Here is a 26,367-nt window from a genome sequence, read left to right on the forward strand (position 1 = left end):
AAGGCTAATACGCAAAGTGTCCCTTCAGGAGTGTGACTGGGAGACCAGGAGTTTGATCGCTTGCTATGACATGTGCTGACCACGGGGGAGGGGGGGCGCTGTGGAATGAAGGAAGGCCCCAGCCAGCAGCCAGGGAAGGGAGGCCCCAGCCAGCAGCCGGAAGGCCCTGATTGGCCCTGATCACCAGCCAGGCCTAGGGACCCTACCTGTACACGAATTTCGTGCTCCAGGCCTCTAGTATCATTATAATCATGGTCATGACCATCACATCACCTTTGTCAGATCTTATTGGTAGAAACAAGATCTGCACTAAAAGGGAGGGTGTTATACAGGAAGGGAGGGTGTGATACAGGACAGTGTATGCCTGCCACAATCCTCTATTATGTCCAGAAGTACAAAAGAAACACTTATTACTCAATTTTGAATTAGAATAGTATTAGTCCTTATGTTATATAAGTAAAACTGACATTTATTTTGGAAAGCACATTATAGCATTAGAGGAATATAAGTTTAAGTTATTTAATTTCCAATGACATTATTGGATTACTTAAGTGTCTCCCCTAATACAACAATTTTCTTTAACACATAGTAAATGCCTAGTGCCAGCCTGTCATTAATGAGCTCAATAGCTAAGCAAGTAACTATGAAACCCATATCTATAAATTGACCCTATCTTCTAATTTATAACATCCACTTTTATATCAAAGAATCATTTTGTTTTAACCCTCTGTATGATTAAATGGAATAATTGTTTTTATTAGATATGGTTGACAGGTAACGTTATATTAGTTTCAAGTGCACAACATAATGATTTGATATTTGTACATATTGGAAAATGGGTGTTAATTTGACAAAAGTCAAATTAACACCCATCACCATATACAGGTACATTTTTTTGTGTGTAATGGAAACTTTTAAGATCTACACTCATAGAAACTTATGATATACAATATAGTATTATTAATATAGTCATTATGCTGTACATTATAGCCCATCCTCACAATTTATTAATTTTGTAGCTAGAAGTTTGCATTTTTTAACCCCTCATCCATTTCCTGCAACCCCCACCTTTACCATTCCACCTCTGGTAATCACAGATCTGTCTTCTGTATCCATGAGTATCGTATTTGTTGTTTTTTGTCGGTTTGGTTTATTTTTGTTTTCTGGTTTTTTTTATTAGAGTCCTCATATAGTGAGAAGAGACAGTATTGTCTTTCTCTGACTGACTTCTTTCACTTAGCAAAATGCTTTCAAAGTTTATTCATGTTGTCAAAAATGGCAAGATTGCCCTGTTGGTTTTTTTTTTTATGACTGAATAATATCCCATTGGGTACATAGACCACAATTGTTTTCTCTATTCATCTGTCAATGGGCAGTTAGGTTGCTTCTGTATTTTGGCTATTGTAAATAATGTTACAGTGAACATGGGGATGAATATATCTTTTGAATTAGTATTTTCATTTTCTTCAGATATACCCAGGTATGAGATTGCTGGGTCTCATGGTTATTCTATTTGTAATTTTTTGAGGGAATTCCATAATATTTTCCATAATAGCGCACAAATTTACATTTCCATCAATAGTGTACAAGGGTTCCCTTTTCTCCTCATTCTCACGCATATTTATTGCTTGTCTTTTGTAATAGCCATTCTAACAGTTATGGAGTGACATCTTAAAGTGGTTTGATTTTCATTTCCTTGGTGATTAGTGATGCTGAGTACCTTTTCGTGTACCTAATGGCCTTCTATATATCTTCTTCAGAAAAATGTCTCTTAGATTCTCTGCTACTTAGTTGTATGAGTTTTTTTTAATATATTTTAGATATGAACTCCTTATTACATATTTTATTTGATAATATTTTATCCCATTCCATTGGTTGTCTTTTCATTTTGTTGATGGTTTCCTTTGCTGTACAGAAGTTTTTTATTTTGATATAGTTCCACTTGTTTATTTTTGCTTTTGTTGCCTTTGCTATCAAATCCAAAATATCGTTGCTGAGACGGATATCAATGAGCTTATTATTTATGTTTTCTTCTTGGAGTTTATGGTTTCAGGTCTTACACTCAATTTTTTAAATCCATTTTGAGTTCATTTTTGTGTGTGTTATAAGATAAAGGTTTAGTTTCTTTCTTTTGCATGTGACTTTCCAGTTTTCCCAAGTCCATTTATTTTTTTATTTTTTAAAAATATATTTTATTGATTTTTTACAGAGAGGAAGGGAGAGGGATAGGGAGTTAGAAACATCGATGAGAGAGAAACATTGATCAGCTGCCCCCTGCACACCTCCTACTGGGGATGTGCCCGCAACCAAGGTACATGCCCTTGGCGGAATCGAACCTGGGACCCTTCAGTCCGCAAGCCGACGCTCTATCCACTGAGCCAAACCGGTTAGGGCCCAAGTCCATTTATTGAAGAAACTGTCCTTTCCCCATATAATATTCTCATATTCTTTGTTGTAAATTAATTGATCATGTATGCATGGTTTATTTCTTGGCTCTCTATTCCATGAATCTGTGTCCATTTGTATGCCAATTTCCATAGCTTTTATTGTTATAGTTTTGTAATATTGCTTGAAATCAGGGAGCATGATGCCACTAGGGAATATATTTTATTTTTAATTGCCTTTTATAGAAGTATCATGCAAACCCCTCAAATTTGGTTTTTATGCTTGTAATTTTGTTATTGCCTTATATAAGCTAAAATAAAGGGGAAAAGTCCTTATGTTATTGCATGACTAAAATTTGCATAAAGGGTGGCAGTCCTGGGAAATTTTCTTGGTGGGAATTATTTCTGAAGTGTTTTAAGAAGAGTAAGGTCTGTGCACTTTTAGTAAAATTTCTTTACCAGTATATGCATCATCTGCCATTTAAAAGATGTTTAAAAATCTAGAATACTAGTGTCTTTTGATATATCTTTGTGACTTGTCTTTCTATTTCCCATGCCAATGGCCATTTCAAACCTATGGCAAGCCAACTTGGACCCATCTCATCCAGTATGGTCTTTGAACACCATGTAACATTTTCATCTTAACATTGTTCACATTACATTAGAAAAGATAAGTATGAACTTTCACTCATGGAAATGAGATAAAATATTCTCAAATCTTTCATATACATAAAGGATACATATTTAAACTAGGAAAAATGATACTACAGAGTAATTGGATGGATTAGAAAAAGCTCATGGGAATCGCCGAGTTTGTAATTTGATGCTCAGACTTAGAGTTCGATTCAAATTGGCATGTATCTGGTATTGCCGTTTTGATGTTGCTGGAAACAGTCAAGTGTGGATTGTCTTTAAGGCAATTGATGTGCTTAATTGTGTTTGTAGGAATCTTTTTCTTACAATGAGCAAAAACTAGTAAAGATAAAGGACAAATAGTGAAATATTATTTAGTTCTGAATGTTCAAGTATTAATAAATTAAGGTAGAATTTGGCAAGATACAAAGAGGTTACAGTGATTTTTTAATATATTTAGTTTATTTTCCTAAACATTTACCTGGATAATTTATAACATAGAAATTAGTAGGTGAAAGAGTATAAAAATAAACATTCACAGCCTTACTCAGGAGTATAATTAACAAATAAACTATAAAAATAGATTTAATTGGACTATCAGAAACTTTTGCATTAGTCTTAGTACTTTATTAGCATTAATATTTATAATTCTAATCTTTTCTAATTATAATCTTCCTTCTTCTTTAGGCCAATTAATGACATGACTATATTTATACAATATATCTTCATTTTGTGATAACTTTTTTATGAATGATAAACTACTATTAATTTAAAGACTATCACTGATAAAAAATATTGCTTTCCTTGATGCTTAGATGTGGAATATGATAGTGTTGAAATGAAAAGTATTTTAATTTTGTCCAAACTTAATGCTTTTAATTATAACATCATAATATTTTCATGTATTATTTTAGTGATGAAAATAACTATTTGTAATATTTTAAAATATTACAGCTTTTAATATAACATGTTAATAAATAAATATTAATGTAGATTTAAACTGCAACTTTAAATGCAAATTTAAAGATTGTTGTATGCTCATGTTTATTTTATGCACAGTTTATTTTACTTTACTTTTTATTTCAGTTCTTTTGCGGTATAATGTACTTATAATATTATAAGGTAATTAAAATTTACATCATGGTTATTTGACTTATGTATACATTGTGAAAAAGTACCCTCTATCTAGTTAATTATCACATTCACTAACTCATATTTTATCTTCTTTTGTGTTAGAATATTAGTTTTGGTCTCTAAGCAAATTTCAAGTATACAATACAGAGATATATGTACCCCTATCCTATGTTCATTGCAGCATTTTTATGGTTGCTAAGACATGGAACTACTAATACACACACACACACACACACACACAAACACACACACTAGAGGCCTGGTGCATGAAATTTGAGCATGGGTAGGGTCCCTAGGCCTGGCCAGCAATCAGGGCCGATCATGGCCTTCCAGCTGCCAGCGAGGGCCTCCCTTCATTCCATGCTACCCCCTGGTGGTCAGCGCATGTCATAGCAAGCGATCAAACTCCTGGTATCCCAGTTGAACTCCCAAGGGGACACTTTGCATATTAGCCTTATATATATATAGACTAGAAGCCCGTTGCAGGAAGATTCCTGCAAGAATAGGGCTTCGCTCCCGTCCCTTCCGCTGCTACCCCGCCCTTCTCTGCTGCTGCTACCCTGCCCTTCTCTGCCGCTGCTACCCGGCCTGTTTCTGCCACTGCTACCCCGCCCTTCTATGTCGCTTCTCTACCTCCCCTCTCTGCCGCTTCTCTCCCACCCATCTCCGCTACCTTGGCTCCGTTACTTGGCTTCCTTCTACGGTGTCTTCAGTCTTCACTCCCAACTGGTTTATGCAAATTAGCCACCATCTTTGTTGGTGGTTAATTTGCATATCCTGCTAATTAGCCAATGGGAAGCATAGCGAAGGTACAGTCAATTACCATGTTTGTCTATTATTAGATTAGATAATGGAATACTACTCAGCCATAAGAAAAGATGAAATACTGCCATTTATGACAACATAAATGGTTTTTGAAAATATTGTACTAAGCGAAATAAGTCAAACAGAAGAAGTAAAGAACCATAGGATTTCACTCATATGTGGGATATATAACTGAAAGAAACAAATGAACTAACAAGAAAAGCAAACAAACAAAAACTCATAGACACAGATAACAGTATGGTGGCTACCAGAGGGAAGGGGGTTGGGGAATAGTAAAGGTGATCAAATATACAATGATGGAAGATTTGGCTTTGAGTGATGGGCACATAATGCAATATACGATGATGTATTATAGAATTGTATACTTGAATTCTATGTAATTTTATTAACCAAAGTCACTCTAATAAATTTAATTAAGAAAAGATTCTCTCTTTATCTGTATCCTTTAGCATTTTAATTATGATGTGTCTTAATGTAGAGCTTTTGGGTTTATTTTTATTTCTTTCTCCAGGTTAGAGAAGTTTTAGTCATTATTTCTTCAAATAGGTTTCCAATTCCTTACCGTCTTTTTTCTCCTTTTGGTACTCCTATGATGCCAATTTTGTTGTACTTTAAATTGTCCCAGATGTCTCTTAAACTATCCTAATTTAATTTTTTTTTTTTGCTGTTCTGATTGGTGTTTTCCACTGCCTTGTCTTCCAAATCACTGATTTGATCTTCTGTTTCATCTAATTTACTATTGATTACTTCTAATGTGATATTGATTTTAATAATTGTATTCTTTATTTCTGACTGGCTCCTTTTTATGTTTTTTACCACCATTTTTATGTTTTATGTTACATTGTTAAACTTCTTACTGAGTTATTCTACTCTTTCCCTAAATTCATTGAGCATCCTTAGAACCAGTGTTTTGAACTCTGCTTCTGGTAGTTTGCTGGTCTTTATTTTGCTTAGTTTTTTTTTTCTGGAGTGTTGTTCTTTTCTTCACTTTAGACAAGTTTCTTTGTCTCCTCATTTTGGCTGACCCCCTATGTATGTTTCTATGTATGTGTTTGTTTCTAGGTAGATCTGCTATGTCTCCCAGTCTCGGTAGAGTTGCCTGATGTAGTAGGTATCCTGTGGAGGCCAGTGGTGCAATCTTCCTAGTCCCCAGAGCCAAGTAAATAACAATGCATATGTTATGATCATGTTTGCACTTTGACAATTATAATCATCTGTACATTTGGATTATGTCATCTCAATTTATGATAGTCTTTACTATCTTTTTGTGAGCAAAATGCTCCTTAGTTTTATAAGTAAATTGTATGCTCTGGAGTTTCTTACACTGGGAACATATTCATATAAATTTTTAACAAAATAGCTGGTTAATAGGGACAAAGTCTTAGTATGTTACTGAAGATGGCTGAACTTAAAAAGTATTCATTAATATCAGGTTAATTATTACAGCCCCTACTAAGATCTCAGAAAGTTCTATTTTATATAAACTACTATGGAAATCAGAAAAATGTCCTTTTGTTATTGGTGTTCAGTTCCAGTATCCATGTTCTAGTTAACTTCTGGGCAGCAAAGCCCACTTTGCACCTTATAATTTGTGATAATTGTCCCTTCTTAAATTATTAATAATAATTTTTTGCTTCTTCAATACAGGTAATGGATTAGGAATTAAGATTGTGGGTGGTAAAGAAATCCCTGGACACAGCGGAGAAATTGGAGCCTATATTGCCAAGATTCTTCCTGGGGGAAGTGCAGAACAGACAGGGAGACTTATGGAAGGTGAGAATAAGGATGTTAAATAAAACATATGAACTCATTAAAAATGAAGCAATTTAATATGTAAATTTTCTATTTTTTTGCTGTCTAGGAAAGCCTTTTCTTACGGTTAATTGTAAAATTCTTATGTAGTAATATAGAAGATATGTCCATAACTATATTCATTTTATGTTCAATTGCATTGTCCTTTTGGCAAGTGGTTTGCTATGGGAATATGTTGCTTAAGAAACAGTAATTAGTCAAGATTCTTTTACTGACCAGCACAATAGTATAAATAAAAGGTTCTTTGGTTGTAGAGATTAATGTTTCATAAATTACAAGAAAAATAATATTGAAATCAGGGCCATAAAAACATAAGATGATTCAGTACATGTTAAAGTCATGTCAGCAAATTGTGGATGACCCAAGTGCAAAATCCATCTGTTGCCTGTTTCTGTAAACATTGTTTTATTGGAGCTCAGCCAAAATCATTAATTTACTTATTGATCATGGGTGTTTTCCCACTACAATAGCAGATCTGTATTCACAACAGAGATAGTAGGTCTACAAAGCCTAAATCATATACTCTTTGATCCTTTATGTAAAAAATTTGCCAACTCCTGTGCTAGGTACTGTCTACTTTAGGTAACATTCACCTTGTTATGTCATAATCATTTTAAAATAATGAACTTTACAGATGTACCTAATGTCCCATAAAATTTATATTTGATCAGTTTCTTTCACTAATATATTACAGCTTGATTTTCAAAATGCATAATGATAATTTTCACTTGTTAATTAGATGATGCAGTCATTTGCTTTTTCCAAACCATAGCACAGATAATAGTTTGGAAGTTTTCAGTGATATTGTTTATAATGAACATTTTTTATCATAATGTAGCCTCAACCTATCCTTTTATTTTTGCTCTAAATTAAATACTTATTTGAGAAAGTGTGTTTTTGTCATTTTAGAGTTTAATAAAATGTTGCCTGTTACTGTTTAAATTTTTAATTATGTTAAAATTATTTACTGTAATGTCTTTAGTGGAATGTATTGGAACCCACCAAAAAGTTTCTGGATATTTTGATAGACTATTAGAATAAACACAAACTTGAGGAAATATTTATTCACCACAGTGTTCTGCTGGAAAGAATCTGCACATCTCTTCCCAACTTCACATTCAGTGTCATGACATTGATAGCTTGAATTGGCCCTAGTGAGAGTATCTATAGCACGGGAATAGGCAGATGCTATACATCAGGCCATTTTGTTTGTTTGCTTTTTTGTTGGTTGGTTGGTTAGTTGGTTGTTAGAATGCCAGTATACCAGGATATCACCAAATATGTAGCTATTCTAATAGTATTCATAAAACGAAGAAAGTTAGAAGTGTTAGCCAGATAGTTAAATGGACTAGTCCAGTGGTTGGTAAACTGCGGCTCGCGAGCCACATGCGGCTCTTTAGCCCCTTGAGTGTGGCTTTTCCACAAAATACCACGTGCGGGCACGCACGTACAAGTGTGATTGAAACTTCGTGGCCCATGCGCAGAAATCGGTATTTTGTGGAAGAGCCACACTCAAGGGGCCAAAGAGCCGCATGTGGCTTGCGAGCTGCAGTTTGTCGACCACTGGATATGAATCAAGATAAAATAATTATGAGCAAATCACTTGGTCTGTATGAATTGTCTCTGACTGTCATCCTGTCATACTCAATGCTACTCTTTTGGTGTTGCTAGTTAAGATACAGGAACTGAGACTCATGTTTAAGAATGGTAGTGTTATGGTTGTCCTCATATAGCATACTCCAGAAGAAATGAATATGCTATTTTATTTTAAAATGAAATATGCAGCAATGACTGTGCATGATATAATTTGAAAGAGATACGAGAATGATTTCAAGATAAAATTACCCTTCTTTATACTTACATACTGGAAATTGGCAAGTGCTACAAATTGAGATGATTTTAAACACAATTTCAACAAAGCATACTGTGATGAAGTAATGCTCCTTGTATGTGGTAGCTTATGTGGCCATTTAGATTCATAGATTTAAATTAAAATGAGATACAATACAAACTTATTAAAGAGAGAAAATTGAAGTGCACCTTTGATTTTACAAACACAAGGACTGCCACTGATTAGAGTCCAGTTCTTGCATAACCCACACGCATGATTTTTTATTGATAATTTCTAGCTTTGCTTCATTCTTAAAACATAGGTAGTTTTTCTGTTAGGATTATGATATTATTTTTACTGTCAAAACTTAGAGTCTGATTTTGAAACATGAAATATTTTTGAGGAGTAACTTTGACATATAATAAATCATTTACTTTCTTCCATCCTTGTGTTCTATGCCACCAGGCTGCTCGAAGGCCGTCAGACAAATGTCTATCCATAAGCATTCACTGTGTTTAGACCAGTACACTCTCTTGTTTTATATATGTATGTATGTGTGTATGTATTATAAACTATTATGTGTGTAGTTATATATAGATATTTTATATATAGTTGTTAATATATATGTATATTATTTATGTTTTGTCCATAATTATGTGTTTCATTTATCCATGATATCTTTAGAGTCCTCAGCCTCAAAACCCTAATATATTATTACAAAATTTCAAAGTAGTAAATTGGTTGAGGCACAACTCTGCCTGATGTGAAGAATTTCTATAATAATACCAATTTTTTATCAATGTATTTTTTAAATTTTTCAAATACTTTTCATGACTGTTGATTTTTAAAATTTATTTATTGAAGGTAATAAAAATGGGTAAATTTCCATGAAATTAATTCTTTTCTAAGAAAAAATTATATATATGAATAGATAGATAGATGTTTGTGTTTTTGTGACTTAATTTCTCCATCTATATAATGAATACCAGGTAGACATAGGGGTTGATTTGATTTCTTCTGAGTATATCTTTCTGCTTTTATGAATGCAAAAGTATAAAGACTGAGCCTTTATGATTCAATATTTTCTTCCAGCTGATTTAATACATGACTGACAATTAGGTGACTATAGAATTCATAGACTCTACATTTTTCTCCTCAAAACTATGAAGCTGTTGGTCAGAAACAGTTTGAGTCCATTGTTTTTTCTAAGTCTGGTTATTTCTCCTATAATAGGCTTTACAGACTCCTTATGTTCTGACATGTTAATACTCTTGCAGTACTAAATTGCGTAGACTCTGTTAATTTTTGGACGGCAAGAGTATTTTCCAATTTCTTCTAGCTTTTTATCCTCTGGATTTAAAGCATACTGACCAATCTTGTAGGTTTTCTGATGTTCATAAGCCAAATGCTATTCTGAAAGTACTATTCTTATGTAACTAACATTAAATGGATAGAAAAAAAAAATCCCAAGTATATTTTCTGAGTCACTCTCTGTTTATTTTTTGAAAGAAATTTTATTCAGCCTCTTTTGAAAAATCTTCTGAACAAGGCTGTCTGTCTTGTTAAATAATTTAGGAGAATTTTATGTTTCAGAATGCTGAGAATTAGCAATAATTATTACTCTACTCAATAAATTAGGCTACATTCAAGAAATTAGTTTTAAAACATTCCTAAAAATAAAACCAATCTTTCAAATAAAAAAAAAAACATTCCAAATATTACTTTGTATGCCATCCCCTGAAATAAAAAAAAAAGACAGGTGAAGAGTGTTCCATTAATCAAAATTTCCTGAACCAATCTTTTAGTATTATAACAATCTGCAATGATTTTCTGAAGGAACTCAGGCAGTCAGGTCCTGGAGGGATCCTATCTTCCAATATCTTAAATTTTATTTTCCAGGAACATTTAGTAAGCATTCTTAATCAAATACTGAACAAAGAATGATCTTTTCCTACCTATCATTTTTCCTTTTAATGGATAGAATCAGTTTTCTTCTATTGAGAAAACGAAGACAAAAGATCTGGAGAATTAACCTACAAATCTAATTAAGTTCTAAAGTGCCATGTCTTGCTTTTTGCTTTAAGATTAAAATTTTAACTATTTTAGACTAATAGTGCCCGGGCTGTGAAATGTTCAATATTGGGGATTTAAATGGTATCTGATACCTTTTCATTTTGGGCCTTTGATATTGTCACTTTGAACTAATTTGAGCATCTAAAAGCACACTCAAACGTATGGACTTTGAATGCGTATTTACAGCTTGCCACTTCCATTTTAATTCCTTAGACAAAGCATTATAAACTTTATTTGTATTATAGTATCAAAACAAATTCAGTATATTCAACACTTTAGATAATGGCCTCAAAAAATTAGATGCTTCCTCTGTAATAAACTTACTTTTCTCTAGACTCTTTCTCTGGTGAAACTTACTGAATATCATTACAATTTTAGGAAGTTTTGAATTTATGACATGCTTTAAAAATCCCATGTTTATTAATTCATATTACCCTGTGGGTACTCCCATTTTTCTCAGATCAAAGTTCCAACCATCTCCAAATTTCGGAAGTCCATAATACAATTCTCATCTCATGACAAGCACAGACTTTACTTTTTATCTGACAAAGACCCGGCTCAGTTCTTCCTGGTGCTCCTTACCACATTGTGCATATATCTGTTGTATCCCTTAACTCTGAATTCTTTTGTTCTGCATATTCAATTTCCTTTCATAGTGCCGAATAAAACAAGATTTCAAGCAACATACATAGAAAGGAGTGATAAAGAATTCCTTTTTGCTTACAAGAATTGGGTGCTTATTAAGATGTCATTCCTCATAGGGTCATGTGAAGCAAATAAAATGATACGCATAGTCACACTCTAGTATTTGTAAAGAGCAATGCACACTTAAGACAGCATCGATATTTGATAATAACTTTTGATTATTTTTCAAAAAAGATGTACAAAATGGAAGCTGTTTCCTCTGGATACAGGTTCTTAAAACTTAGATTAACTGATCATTAATTTACATAAACTTTTTTTCTGTCCTTTTTTTTTTTTTTTTCTTTGAATTTAAATTCAGATCTCGGGAATGGGGATAGGAAATTGGATTGTTACTGATAGAGAAAAACCCCTCCAAACTGGAAAATGCAGCACCACTGCCCTAACTGGTTTGGCTCAGTGGATAGAGCGTCGGGCTGCGGACTGAAGGGTACCAGGTTTGATTCCAGTCAAGGGCATGTAACTTGGTTGCGGGCACATCCCCAGTAGGGGACGTGCAAGAGGCAGCTGATCGATGTTTCTTGCTTATCGATGTTTCTAACTCTCTATCCCTCTCCCTTCCTCCCCGTAAAAAATCAATAAAATATATTTTTTAAAAAAGAAGAAATGCAGCACCACTTCCCTGTGCAGTGTAACGTGTAAGAAGGGGTTTTTTCTCTGGCAGTTCTCTAGCCCAGAATCTCCCCAGTCATTGTGTTTGCTGGGTGGTTGAGAGAGAGTGACGGGTACAAAACAGGAATTTTAAATTAGAAATTAAAATCTCATTGTCCCTATGGACACAGACAGTGGGATAGTAGGGCCTGGGGATGGAGGTGGGGGTGGGCTAGAGGGGTTGATGAGGGGGGAAAGGGGACATATGTAATATTTTCAACAATAAAGATAAATAAATAATAAATACATAAATAGAATCTCAATTTTAACTCAAGGTAGTGTTATCGGAGAATTGTGTGGATTGCCTTTCTCTGTTGCTAGTGAGAGTGGGGTTTTTGGGGCACCATTGGAATAAAAATTTCCGGAGACCCCCACAGGATATGAGATGTGGTAGAAAGCTTTATTTGTGTGGAATTTCATCCATCTGTTTCTGGTTCATTTGCACTTAAATGGTGAGTGTATTTTGCTCTCAGTCTTGTAGTTTTTACTGAAACAACTCTGAGGTTGATTTCTTCATTACATGGTAAACCAAAAAAGTTAGCATTTGATGTGTACTAATTCATTAAAAGTGGATGTGATTTTCTTTAGTCTGAGCCCCCTCTCAGTCAGGAAAAATGCCTTATAAGATTCACACAGCTTAATCACACTCTTCATCTCCTTTAGTGAGGCTGAGGGAGCTTCTTGGAATTTGTGGTTTGATGTATGAAATTTAACAATCAACTGTTGACTTGTACTTTACATTATATATGTCAAGTGTACAAAAAAATTGGAGAGAATAATATGGCAAACAGCTATGTACCCAGCTTACTATATTGTCTTAATACTTTGCTGTATTTTTCATATTTTTAGAAAAGATAAGGACTTATAAATCAAATCTGAAGTCTCCTGTAATCACCTCACCTCTCCCAAACCTCTCTTTATGCTCCAGAATAAACCACTAGACTTAACTCATTTACTTTTCTTTACAATTTTATCTATGTATTAATAAACTACGTAAGCATTCATTTTGTTTGTTCATAAAATTGTGTTTATTCATTTTGTTTATTTATGAAATTTTATACAAATATCTTGCCACTTTTTAGTTACATAACATTTATGAGATTTATTCAAGTGGTATATGTAGCTCTAGTTCATTTATTTTAGCTAAGGGGCAGAATTCTATTGTTGCATTTCTCAGCTACAGTTTACATTCTCTGGTTACTTTGGTTATATATGAGGATTTTTTTCTTTATGCTACTCAAACAATACTATAATTAATTTTTAAAGTAGTCTTCTTGTGCACATATTCAGGAGTTTCTTGTATAATACAAGTTACATTTCTGAGTTATAATGACTATCTTATTAGGTGATGTAGGAAATGGTGTGTGGTTTCTTCAACAATAGTTGGTGTTTCCAAATTGCTCCCCAAAGTGGTATATTATGTATTTTTACATCCATCAGTAGTAAAGTAGTGTTCTTGTTTCTCTACGTCTCTGTTCCTCTTTCTCTACATTTGCTTTTTTTAAGATAATGTGCCACGGTATGCTCTTGTCGTTTCACTCGCCTTCCCTTCAGAAATGTTGAGTATGATACTATTTTATTACTCTTGTTACCTCTTGTGTTTTCTCAGCTGTGATTTGCTGTTTCTTTTGCCTATTTTTTATAAATGGATTTTTACAAATGATTGTTTATGTATTTTAAATTGAATTTAGGGAATCTTTATATAGTGAACATAATCCTTTGTCAAGTATGTAGGCTGTAAATACATTCTTCCAGTATGTGGCTTGTATATTTAGTTTCTGGTTTTGTTTTGTTTTACAGAAGTTGAAAGTTTATGTAGTCAAATTTTTCATTTTGTTTCCATTAAGGTTTATAAATATTCTATATCATTTAAGAAGTTCTTCTTGTCCTAAAGTCTTTAAAATACTCATGAGTTCTTTGTTCTAGCCTGCTGGTCTGTTTGTCTATCCTTATATAATGTCACACTGTTTTAATTCTATCTTTATATTAAGTTTTGACAGATAGTAGGTGACTTTACCATAATACTCTTTTAAAAAATTTTCTTGAGACAATTATTGACCTTTGATCTTACATGTACATTCCAGAATCAGCTTGTCAATTTTCATGAAAATCTCTGTTGAAGTTTGATAATGATTATATTGAAGATATAGATTAATTTGGAAAATAAAGGTTTTATATTGAGTCGTGTCTATTTGAGTTTTCAGTGGATTCATAATGCTGGACCTTTGTTCAACCTAAAGATGTAATCATTACATTCTGAATCAATACAGTAAAGTTAGAACATTAAAAAAAACACATAGCAGTTGTTAAATTTAATAATTTATTATCCTTTTACAACTTATAATATTATATCTCTAGAAAAGGCAAAGTAGAAAATATAAATAAAGTGAAATTTTATTTAGGAAATATAATGAGCCAAATCTAATCATTTATGTGTATTTCTTTGACTAACTTTTATTTCATCACTGGATTTCTTGAATTTATTCTCTAAATTGTGTTTTCCTGGTATTGTATCATGATATCATAATTGTGAAATATTATATGGGCATGATACTTTTTTTTTAATTTAAAAGGCATTGGGGGCCAGGTGGAGCCTCTTTCTTGAAGAGACACACCAACTTCTTGCCTGGTCTTCTATTTATTTACTTGAATAGACATTTGCCCTTTAGCAATGCATACAGGCAGATCAATGCTAAGCAGGGTCAGGCCTGGTAGTACTTGGATGGGACATAATACTTTTAAAATTCAAAAATTTTATAACAATAAATCTATAAGAACTAAACATCTTTTAGCCAATGAACCAAAAATAATTATTTGTTTATATTGATAGGTTGTCCAACTGGAAGTTACTTTAATAAAGTACTGTGAAGATAACATATTTATATTATTGGTAGTATTGGTAATTAAATCAAATTTGTTTGGAAAATTTTTGGAAAGCTGTTTGGTGCTAAGATAGGAATGTAGTGTTGGGATTTGAATGTAGTTTCAAGAACCTTCTTAATGAATCAGTGGGAACATAGGAGAGCAAAGAGTTAAAACCAGTGATATCCAATGATTGCTTGTGGATTTAGCCAGACTTATATGGGAAGTTAGGTTCTCACAGGCCATTAGGAATATAAAGAAATGAGTTCATCTTTGTCCATATGCTGTTCTGTGAGGAAATGTGCCTGTGTTAGAAATTTTAACTCATGGATATGTTTAAATCTGTTGTTTCAGTGTAGGTGATATTGGTACAGCTAGCTAGCTCTTATTAAAGATGAACTTGACATGGTTTCGGACAAGAAATCATGGTTGGATTTATGGTTGAGAATCCGTGTTGGAGTGAAGGTGAGGTTAGCTGTCTTTAAAGTGGTCGTTTTGACTTTAGAACTTGGCCTCTGGAACTCCCTGTCATGAAGAAGTCTACAGTAGAAGAGCTAATTCCAGTAGTATTGCTAGAAGACATACTCCTGTTTAACTTAAGGGAGAATGTTCCTAGGCAAGAAAGTCTCTATTTCTGCTTATGCTTTTTTGGCATATGTTACAGATGGCATGGCAGTGATCAAGGTTGGCGATCAAGAAACACACCACACAGATGAGTGAGCTTCCTTGTTCTTGTTCCAGGGGGATAACCAGGTACGGATTGGTAATTAGCATGAGATTTCTCACAATTCCCGCAAGTTGGTGTGTTAGGTACACGTGACACAAGATCATACTTTATGTTAATACAAAGGTTTTCTAATAAATATTTAGGTAACTATCTTCTGGGAAGAAAATATAAAATTTGGGTACCTGGACTGGTAGGTTGTAATATATTATTTTTGGGATGCAGTGATCATACTTACTTTGTCAGGATATTAATGATTAGCTATATTGCCAAGACAAAGATTTATTTTGAAATTTATCAGAAGAAAAGTATGTTTGAGTTATAATATTTCTGATAAGAACATAAAGAAAACTAAATAATCGACCTGATTTACACATTTTTAGTATGTGTAATACTCCAAACTTTCATTTTATTGTTTTTATCAACAAGAGTGACATACCTTGAAATACTTATGTATGTTCTGGTAATACTGCTTTTGTACTTAAATTTCTGGATTTTTCTAATCAATGAGCCATAGAGCAAGCTGCATTTTGTTTGTGGGTGAACTTGGAATGGTTATTTTTGAAGCAAGGATGCTGAACACTCTAATATCCATACTAAATCTCTAACTGCCAATGCTATGGCATCTCTGATATATAGAGAAAAATGTTTTTAAAGTCTGGTATTTCAATATCAAGATTTAAATTCAGCTCTGGCACTTAATGTCTGGATAAGTTGTTTAACTTTTGGTATCTTGGTGTTCTCCTTAGGAAATTGGGATAATAGTAGTCGTTGCACAATTGTTATCAGAATTAGAAATAATGTTTCAGAAACATGTAATGTAGTGTTTACCATGGTGTTGCATGTACTAGTAAGTGGTGAAAAGACTGTGCTTACCTTCACTTTGGAGGTCTTTGATGGTGAGAAGAACATTTGCTATACTAAGCTTGAGTTCTGTGTCCCCCATATCTGTACATGCTTGGTAACTGACCATGGTCATGTCTGCATTCTGAACTACAGGTGCATAGGTTATTTATAATGGAAACAACACTAAACTTGGAATCGGAAGACTCTGAATCAATGCCATTTTCATGACTTTAGGCAAGTTACTTATGTTTCTGAGACTCCTTTTGTGTCATCTGTTCAATTAAGAGGTTTCAACCTACCTCACCTGTCCTCAGGGTTAACAGTGAGTGTGAAAGATGCTGATGTATTGTGTGTATTTTGTTAACTATGCAGCACTAACCTAGCTATAGGAGCTATTTTGTTGAGGATAGACATTTTCATAGATGACTATTAATCTTATAAATTTTAGGCTTTCTGTAAGGGAGTCTTGAAATACCAGAGGTATCTGCTATAATGGCATATTATTTAAAATATCAGACCTAAATAAGTAATAAATAGATGAAAATGCCTGAAGTGATTAAGCCATTTATCATATAACTATATGACCTCCTCACTGTAAAACTATAGTTTTGGCTAATCTTTTAAAATTGTTCTAGGGTCTCAGACCCGACCTCAGTGCTGCGTAGGCTCTTGCAGCCTCTCCCTACATTTTCTCCAAAGAACCACCTCACGGATTCCTTAGTGAGTGTCGGAGGCCTCCACGGGGAGAAAGGTCCATTTCAGCCCTTGTAGGAGTCAGAGCCGGTGGGGCAGCAGGGCAGGGGTTGGGGCGCTCCGTGGATGCTTCCCTTTCACAAAATAAATGGATATATAAATAAATATTTCTAAATTTTTTTTCTTAACAATATATTAATCAGTAAATCTCATGCTCTGATTAAAACCTATGAACATGCATACAATTGAATATCTGTTCATGTAATTTCCATGGTCTATTAGTCACTGAAAATATATTAGTGAACAGAATCATGGTATTAGTGAACAGAATCATGATATAGATGTCAGATGTCTGGCTCCCAGTGTCTGGGCCAATCTTTCTCATCAGTTTGTTTTGTGTGTGACTTTTGTAAAATCACAGAAACTCATTGGGTCTTCAGTGTTAAGTGTGAGTGATCCTCCACAAGACCCTCCCATAATGCATACTTAGGAGCCACCTCACTGATGAAGAGTTGTGGGGAAGAGATTAAGCCTTGAGAAGAAACATATAGTTAAGGTTTAGAAGGGGGAACTGAGAGAATGGTATGTGAGGCACTATAAGCTGGGTGTCTTACACGATGGAAATTCAATCACTAGAGTTAAGAATCGGAGGTTAATTATATGGGATTGAAAAAAAGAAGAAAGATCAGAATGGATAAATTATGACACTAATAAAACTTGAGTCTCAGGTCTTCTCCATCAATTGTACTGGCCCCTTACAGGAAGCTTCTAAGCAATATGTGATGTTTGTGGTGCTAATCAAAATTTTAACATTTGTAATTTTTTGTGTTTTCTTTTGTCTTTTTATTGAATATTCACTTGTATCTAATATTACTAGTATGTCCGCAATCTTAGATGATTTACTACAATTGCATCAGCTCAGGCCTTACAAAATTTGAATTCATACCTGTATTAGATGTCATTTCTTATTGGAAAAAGACATTGAGGTACTTACAGCAGAACTACAAGAAACTGCTGATGTACAGTAACAATATACTGGAAAGGCAGATAGGAGTGATAGATTAATGTGGAGTAGAGGTAAGATTATTAGGAATACTGGAAATAATAAAGACTGCAAGTGGATCAAACATTTATTTAGTAGCCTGGTTGGCATGGCTCAGTGGTTAAACATCGACCTATGAACCAGGAGGTCATGGCTCAATTCCTGGTCAGGACATATGCCCAGGTTGCGGGCTCGATCCCCAGTGTGGGGCATGCAGGATCAATGATTCTCTCTCATCATTGATGTTTCTATCTCTCTCTCTCTCTCCCTTCCACTCTGTAATTAATAAAAAATGTATTTTGAAAAGCCACATTTATTCAGCAGCTATTCAGAAAAACATTTATTCTGTACAAGTATATCCTAGAAATGATATAGAATAATAGGATTCTATCTTCTATTCATGGTGCCTTCAGCCTGGAAATGCAGAGGATAGATGTTCTTTAAGCCATCTATTTATATAAAAGCCTAAGCAACTGTTATGACAGAATGACCGGAACGACCGGTCAACCAGTCGCTATGATGCGCACTGACCACCAGGGGGCAGACACTCAAGGCAGGAGCTGCCCCTTAGTGGTCAGTGCACTCCCACAGGGGGAGCGCCGCTCAGCCAGAAGCCGGGCTCATGGCTGGTGAGTGCAGATGCGGCGGTGGGAGCCTCTCTTGACTCCGTGGCAGCATTACCGAGCGGCAGCAGCAGGCCAGGATGAGCGTGAGTGGTGAGGTGCCCAGCCCTGGCTCTTCCCTGGCTGCCTGCCATTTGGCAAACTGCTACATCCCCCCAAGGGGTCCCGGATTGTGAGAGGGTGCAGGCTGGGCTGAGGGATACCCTCCCCCCCGTGCACAAATTTCATGCACCAGGCCTCTATTATAATAATTATATAGTATCTTTGAATCAAAAATAAACAAAGTATAAAAATTTAACTTATATTCACAGCAATGACCAAGTTGTAATATTTCCAGTGATAACCTCTTGAGTTATGATAAAAATAATTCCCCCTTCTTTGTCAAAAAATATTTTATTTTCTTATATTATAGATAAGTATATTTGAATTTTATTTTTGTTCTTAAATTGTGGGAGATTTTATAACTGTTTCAGAAATATAATTTCTTTTTTTGTCTGATTTTACTAGTATACATGATTTAAAGTTACACCTCAATAATCAAGGCAAAGTTCTACATATTTTATCTGTCAGGTAATCTAATAAAATGGAATTTATACTGTCCTTATATATGTGCTCAATGGAAATGATGATGATTTTGCCATTAGTTCAGGTAGCACCGGCATTTATTAGGAAACAATTTTCCTAGTATAAAGTGATGAAATTTTAGGTTAAAATGTATTTTTTTTGTAGTAGGATCCATTTAAATAACATTAAAAATGGATCAGTACAGAATACATGAATATAAAAAAGGTTAAGAACATAAAGGTAAAGGCCTTAATGATTCACTAGGGATACTTAAAGCAGAGTAGGCAGTAGTTAAGCATTTCTCATACACAGTTGTGTCATTCACCCTAGCTTCCAATGCCCATTCAATTAACTATGAATCTCTTTCTAATCATGAGAGTATTTTTGGATTATTCTGTTACTGTTAGTTGCTCATGGTATTCTTCAGATTTGATGGTATTAATCTGTTAATGTCATTTAATTAAAAAGTCAATAGAAAAATTCATTCTGAGTTTTTTGTTTTGTTTTTTAAACCTCACCCACGGATGTTTTTCCATTGATTTTTAGAGAGGGTGAAAGACAGAGAGAAATATCAATGTGATAGAAACACATGGACTGGTTGCCTCCTGCACGCCCCCAACCAGGGCCCGGGGCCATAGAAGAGCCTGCAACTGAAGCATGTGCTCTTGACCGAAATGGAACCCGGAACCCTTTGGTCTACAGGCCAATGCTGTATCCACTGAGCCAAACTGGCCATTCTGAGTAGTTTAAAAAAATAGATTGGGAAATTAAACTAAGAAAAGTTTATAAATCTATGAACTGTAATCTACTTTGGATTAGATGATTACATACCTATCATTAGAAAACTTAGTTATATTATTTTCTTGGGACCAATAAAATTTTACTGATCTACCCATACTTGTTCTCCTGTCTCATTCAGCACATTATATTTTAGTCTGTTTCAAATAACATATCTAATTCTAAACATCATAAATGATAGCCAAGGAGTGTCTTTGACATCTATTCCAATCCTCTCAGAAATTTTTGGAGTGTAATTCAAGATTATTTTAGTGGTTATAGTGATTACAAACAGAATCCTACCATGATAATATTTCTCAAGTTCAACCACAAATATGGCTAATTATATTTCCACTAGAGGCCCAGTGCATGAAAATTCATGCACTGGAGGGGGTGTCCCTCAGGCCGGCCTGCTCACAGTCCAGGAGCCCTCAGGGGCAGGAGGTGACCCAGCCATCAGGGGAAGGCGATGCCTCCATCACACCTCTGCTGCTGCTACTGACAGCAGCGCAAGCCTCGGCCAGTCCTGGTTACCTGAGCCTTGGGCAGCCCTTGGCAGCTGGGCAGCCACCATCGGAGGCTTGCCTGCGCCTCGGGCATCGGCTGGGCACCTTACATCCGAGGCTTGCCTGCGCCTAGGGCCAGCCCTGGGCAGCTGTGGGGCTGAGGGTGGGTCCCTAAAACTAACTCTCTACCTCCTATTCCTTTCATTCATCCTACATTCTTTTCTTTTGTTTCTTCATTTTAATTAATACTCTTAACATGAGCTCTACAAATCTTTACAGATTTTAAATGTACAATGCCATGTTATCTACAGACACAAAGTTGTTTATCTAAAATTTATTTGTCTCGCAAAACTGAGATTTTGTATAAATTAATTAGAAACTATCTCCCTGTTCTACATCCCTGGCAACTACCATTCTATTCTTTGCTTCTGAGTTTGACTATTTTAGATACCTCATATGAATGGAATCGTGCAGTATCTGTCCTTCTATGACTGGATTATTTCACTTAGCATGTCTTCAAGGTTCATTCATGTGAAGATTTAAAAGATTTCCTCCTTTTTAAAAGCTGAATAATATTCCATTGTATGCACAAACTACATTTGCTTTATCTATTCATCTGTCAATGGATATTTAGGTTATTTCCACAGTTTGGCTGTTTGTATAGCACTGCAGTGAACATGGGCGTGAGACTATCTTCAAGTTCCTGATTTCAATTTTGGGGAGAGATAAATACCCAAAAATGGAATTGCTTGATCATATGGTATTTCTATTTTTAATTTTTAGGAAACTTCATACTATGTTCTATAGTGGCTGCACCATATTGCATTTAACAGAGTACAAGAGTTCCAATTTCTGCATCTCCTCACCAATTATTAAATTTTGTGTTTTTGACAATAGTCATCCTAATAGATGTGAAATGATAAATCATTGTGGTTTTGATTTGCATTTCCCTGATCATTGGTAATACTGAGCAACCCTTCCTACATTATTTTGTGTTCCAGTATGGCCCTGCTTAATTTCTCATCAACATGCATGTAGAAATGTGATACTGACTTTTTTTCTGGGAGTGGAGTAGAGAAAATAGATGAGAAAGCTAATCAGCTTTTATTTCATTCCTAATTATTGTTATTTACCCACCACAAAATGATTTATCCACAACAACTTTTTATTTATTCAATAATATCTTTAATTATTACAAGCCTGAGTCTTCAAATAATGTTGTCATATAGATCATTTATACAATTTATAAATTATCTTTATTGTAATTAAAATGACATTATAAATAATATATGTATTCATTGTGCTATATTTTACATATTTGAACACTTTATATTCAGGTGGTCTGGCTTGTATATTAATTAGTTGAATGAGTTTCCCTTTTAACTGATACTAGCTTTGGCCTTAGAAACAGTTAGATGGAGTTCATATTTCTTGTAATACCATTAAGTAACTTTGTGAAGTTAAAAAAGTCATGTTACCTCATGTTTCATTTTTTTCTAATATATTGTAAAAACACTAAAAGGAGAACATCTACAGGGATCTTGCCTGATTTATAACAAGTTTATAAAATAGTTGTGAAGTGCTTTTAAAACATTATATAATTTAATTTATGTATGCTTTCTTTGAAGACCTTTTTATTATTGACCATTAATACTGCAAGATATGTGATAATTGATTTTCTTTACAATTATTTTTTTATTATTGAAGCTAAATCTGTTTTAGATCTACAAGTGTAAAAGTCATTGATTCCAAATATTTTCAATGTACTCAGACTTAAAAAAGAAGTATGGATAAGCACAATTCTTAGTCTTTGATTTATCTTAAATAATTTTCTATTGAAAATGTGAGAATTTTTTATTTTCTTTTTTACTGAATTTATTGGGTGACATTGGTTAATAATCATATAGGTTTTAAGTGTACATTTCTATGATACATAATCTGTATATTGCAGATGATTTGACCACCCAAAGTCAAATCATCTTCTGTCACCATGTATTTGGCCCGCTTACCCTTTACTCCCCCCTCAACCCTCTTGCCTCTGGTAACCACCATATTGTTGTCTGTGTCTATGAGTTTCAGTTTTATATCCCACATATGAGTGAAATCAATGGCTCTTAGCTTTTTCTGACTGACTTATTTTGCTTAGCATAGTTATTCATGGTGGGCAAGACATAGAAACAGCCAAAGTGTCCTCTATAGAAGATTGGATAAAGAAGATGTAGTACATATATACTATAGAATACTACTCAGCCATAAGAAAAGATCAAATACTACCATTTGTGACAACATAGATGGATCTTGAGAATTTTAAAATATGCAAATTAATTTTACCTGAGAATTATATATGTAAGCCATCTTTTGCTGATTTTAATGACTTGTTCTTTACAAAAAGTGTGAGTGAAAGAAGAAACATAGAAAATAAATTGCTCAAAATCACACCCTAAATTAATGATAGTCAATATAGAACTTAACTTCAATAATTCTGAACTATTTAAAAATATACCCAAGCTCTATAACATTTCTCTAAAGAACTCTTTTTTTTGGTTAGTCCTCACCTCAGGATATATTTTTCCATTTATTTATTTTTTTTAGTGGGAGGGGGAGAGAAAGAGAGAGAGAAACATCAATGTGAGAGTGACACATTGATTGGTTGCCTCCCACATGTGCCCCAACTGGGGCCAGGGATCAATCTGCAATCCAGGTATGAGCCTTTGACCGGGTATCCAACCTGAGCCCCTTCAGTTCATAGGCCAACACTCTAACCACTGAGCACAGTGGCCAGAGTATTTCTCTAAAGAACTCTTTTCATTAGTCTGGCCAAGAATGAAAATGGAGTATATTATCATAGCATATACTTTTGCTTAACAATCTTTTTGATTTATTTTGGGCACATGTCTACTCAATATAAAATATACAGTTACTTAAAGCAAAAAAGTAGAAAGCTACCCCAAATCTTCCACATATGTGAACTTAATAGTAAAGAAATTTGCAAGAATGTAAATTTATAACATTTACATTAAAAAGTCTAATGAGCCCAGCTGGTGTGGCTCAGAAGTTGAATATTGACCTATGAACCAAGAGGTTGTGATTCTATACTGGTCAGGGCACATGCCTGGGTTGCTGACCTGATCCCTAGTAGAGGGTGTGCAAGAGGCAGCCAATCAATGATTCTCTCTCATCATTAATGTTTCAAGCTCTCTCTCCCTTTCCCTTCTCTGAAATCAATAAAAATACATTTTTATAAATGTCTAATGAGTTTAATTCTATTATCAAATAGCTAAGGGTCTGTATAGAGTGAGAACTGGAGAATGAGGAGAATAGCAGGTACAGGGAACTTGCTTCAATGAAAGTAGCTCCATTTTTGTACATTTTGAATACTGAGGCACTGTTTTAAGTTTTGTTTGAACTATGGGTTCCAAGAGTAAAAATTATAGCAATAATAAATAACGACAATGACAAAAATGGCAATGTTATGAGATTCACTATTCAACAAGATAGTTTCAAACCTTAAGATTTTATACATATACATGAGTTCTCTTAGAAAATATCCTATATAATAAAAGAGTAATATGCAAATTGACCATCACTCCAGTGCACAAGATGGCTGCCCCCATGTTAGCCGCCACAAGATGGCCGGCAGGGGAGGGCAGTTGAGGGGGACCAGGCCTGCTGGGGAGGGCAGTTAGGGGCAATCAAGCCTGCAGGGGAGCAGTTAGGCATCGATCAGGCTGGCAGGGGAGTGGTTAAGGGGTGATCAGGCTAGCAGGCAAAAGGAGTTAGGGGCAATAAGGCTGGCAGGCAGGCGAGCAGTTGGGAGCCAGCAGTCCTGGATTGTGAGAGGGATGTCCGACTGCCTGTTTAAACTGGCAGTCGGACATCCCTCGAAGGGTCCCAGATTGGAGAGGGTTCAGGCTGGGCTGAGGGACACCCCCCACCGTGCACAAATGTCATGCACCGGGCATCTAGTATATGTCTTACCATATTATTTTTTTCGTTATCGAAGATTTCCTCCTTCTATACTTTTTCCCCTTCATTCTTTCCTTTCTTCTACCCATCTTTCCTTGTTTCCTTTCTTTCATGTTAATGTATAATAGCTTAAAACTGTAAAATATAGAAAATGTAATTAAAAAAATAAAGCCCAACTGGTTTGGCTCAGCAGTTGAACACTGACCTTTGAACCAGGAAGTTATAGTTCGATTCCTGGTATGGGCACATACCCGGGTTGCGGGCTGGATCCCCAGTGTGGAGTTTGCAGGAGCAGCGGATCAATGATTCTCTTTCACCATTGATGTTTCTATCTCTCCCTCCCTCTCTCTTCCTCTCTGAAATCAATAAAAAATATATTAAAAAATAAAATATAATAAAATCCATCCATGTACTAGTATATATTTCTCTTATATTAACACTACACAACTTGAAAATGAATGAGTAATTAATGTAACAGATGTGGACAACATATTGGACTCCTGAAACTCATTTGCAAGATTTGCTAGCTATTTAGAAAGTCAGGGCAATGACCAGTTCAGCTGAAATTTTGCTGCTGCTGCTAGTTTATAAAGGGCTCTTGAGAGTGAATGTCCAAATTTAGTACATTAATCTATAGTCATGGTTAATAATATCAGTGGAGAAAAAGTATTAATTGTTTGTTTTTTGTTTTTACCCCAGCTGCATCAGATTCTCATTTTATAGCACATTGGTTCATGTAAGGTCTCCTCCTGTGTGTGTGTGTGTGTGGGGGGGGGGGGGTTTGTTGTTTATTCAGTCATTTATTAACTCATTCCTTTTTTATCTCATCTTCTTTTCCAATTCCCCTTTTTCACCATAAGTAGCTATTATAATTTATGTGATGTATTTATTTGTAAAATGTGTAATGTTAACTTGTGTCAATATTATTTTATGTATATAAATGTCATTGCCCTATAGATCAGATCCTGTTTCTCACTTGTCTTTACTTGGCAAATGATTTCAAGATGGTTTCACCTTTTGACCTCAACACCTATATGTCTGTTTCCTGCAAACGCTGTGGAGTGTTTTCATTGTGAGCATTTTCTTCCTGTCATTGTCCATTTCTCCTGAAACTTGCACCTCCCACAAATAGATACTCAAGAAGATTTCCGGGTCATAGGGTGTACATGAGCTTAATTTAACAATGTTCTGCCACATTGCCCTCCAGAGTGGTTGCACTTATCTGCATCTCCATCAAAATAATTACATGTTTGTAAATTGTAAATAAGCAGTTGTTTTATTTTTCATGTTGATATATTCTTTTCACATCTTAGAGTGGGGATGAAGCTGGAAAACCATCTAGCAAGTATAATTTCCCCTGAAGTAAAGTCCCATAATCCTACACATGATATTTTCTGGCTTTTGATCTTTTTGAATGATGATAGTTAAGTAATAGTAACATGTTATTCTTGCTTTAATTTATACTTTCTAATCACTAATGAGTATGGGCTTTTCTTCATATATTTATAACACTTTTGAATTTCCTGTAAATCATCTTTATTTTACTAATTGCTGAGATATTTCTGTTTTTTTCCACTAGAATGAATGTATTTTATTACTTTATATGACAGCATAAAATATTAGCACATAACAGCATAAAGATGCTGATCATTACAAAGGTGATGAATTGTGTATCACCTGCCACATATAAGGAACTGAAAAAATATCTTTGAAATAAGT

The 26,367-nt window shown here is 34.5% G+C and overlaps 1 protein-coding gene across 1 annotated transcript in view; it reads left to right on the plus strand.

Annotated features, from left to right (window-relative positions):
• PCLO (piccolo presynaptic cytomatrix protein) overlaps positions 1-26,367 on the plus strand; it is a 274,100-nt gene that overhangs the window by 178,404 nt on the left and 69,329 nt on the right. The window contains 1 exon segment of the mRNA XM_014455816.2: positions 6,624-6,749. Coding sequence (XP_014311302.1) covers positions 6,624-6,749 — 126 coding nt within the window.

The sequence above is a fragment of the Myotis lucifugus genome, unplaced genomic scaffold (assembly GCF_000147115.1).
Source record: "Myotis lucifugus unplaced genomic scaffold, Myoluc2.0 scaffold_51, whole genome shotgun sequence".
Taxonomy (NCBI): domain Eukaryota; kingdom Metazoa; phylum Chordata; class Mammalia; order Chiroptera; family Vespertilionidae; genus Myotis; species Myotis lucifugus.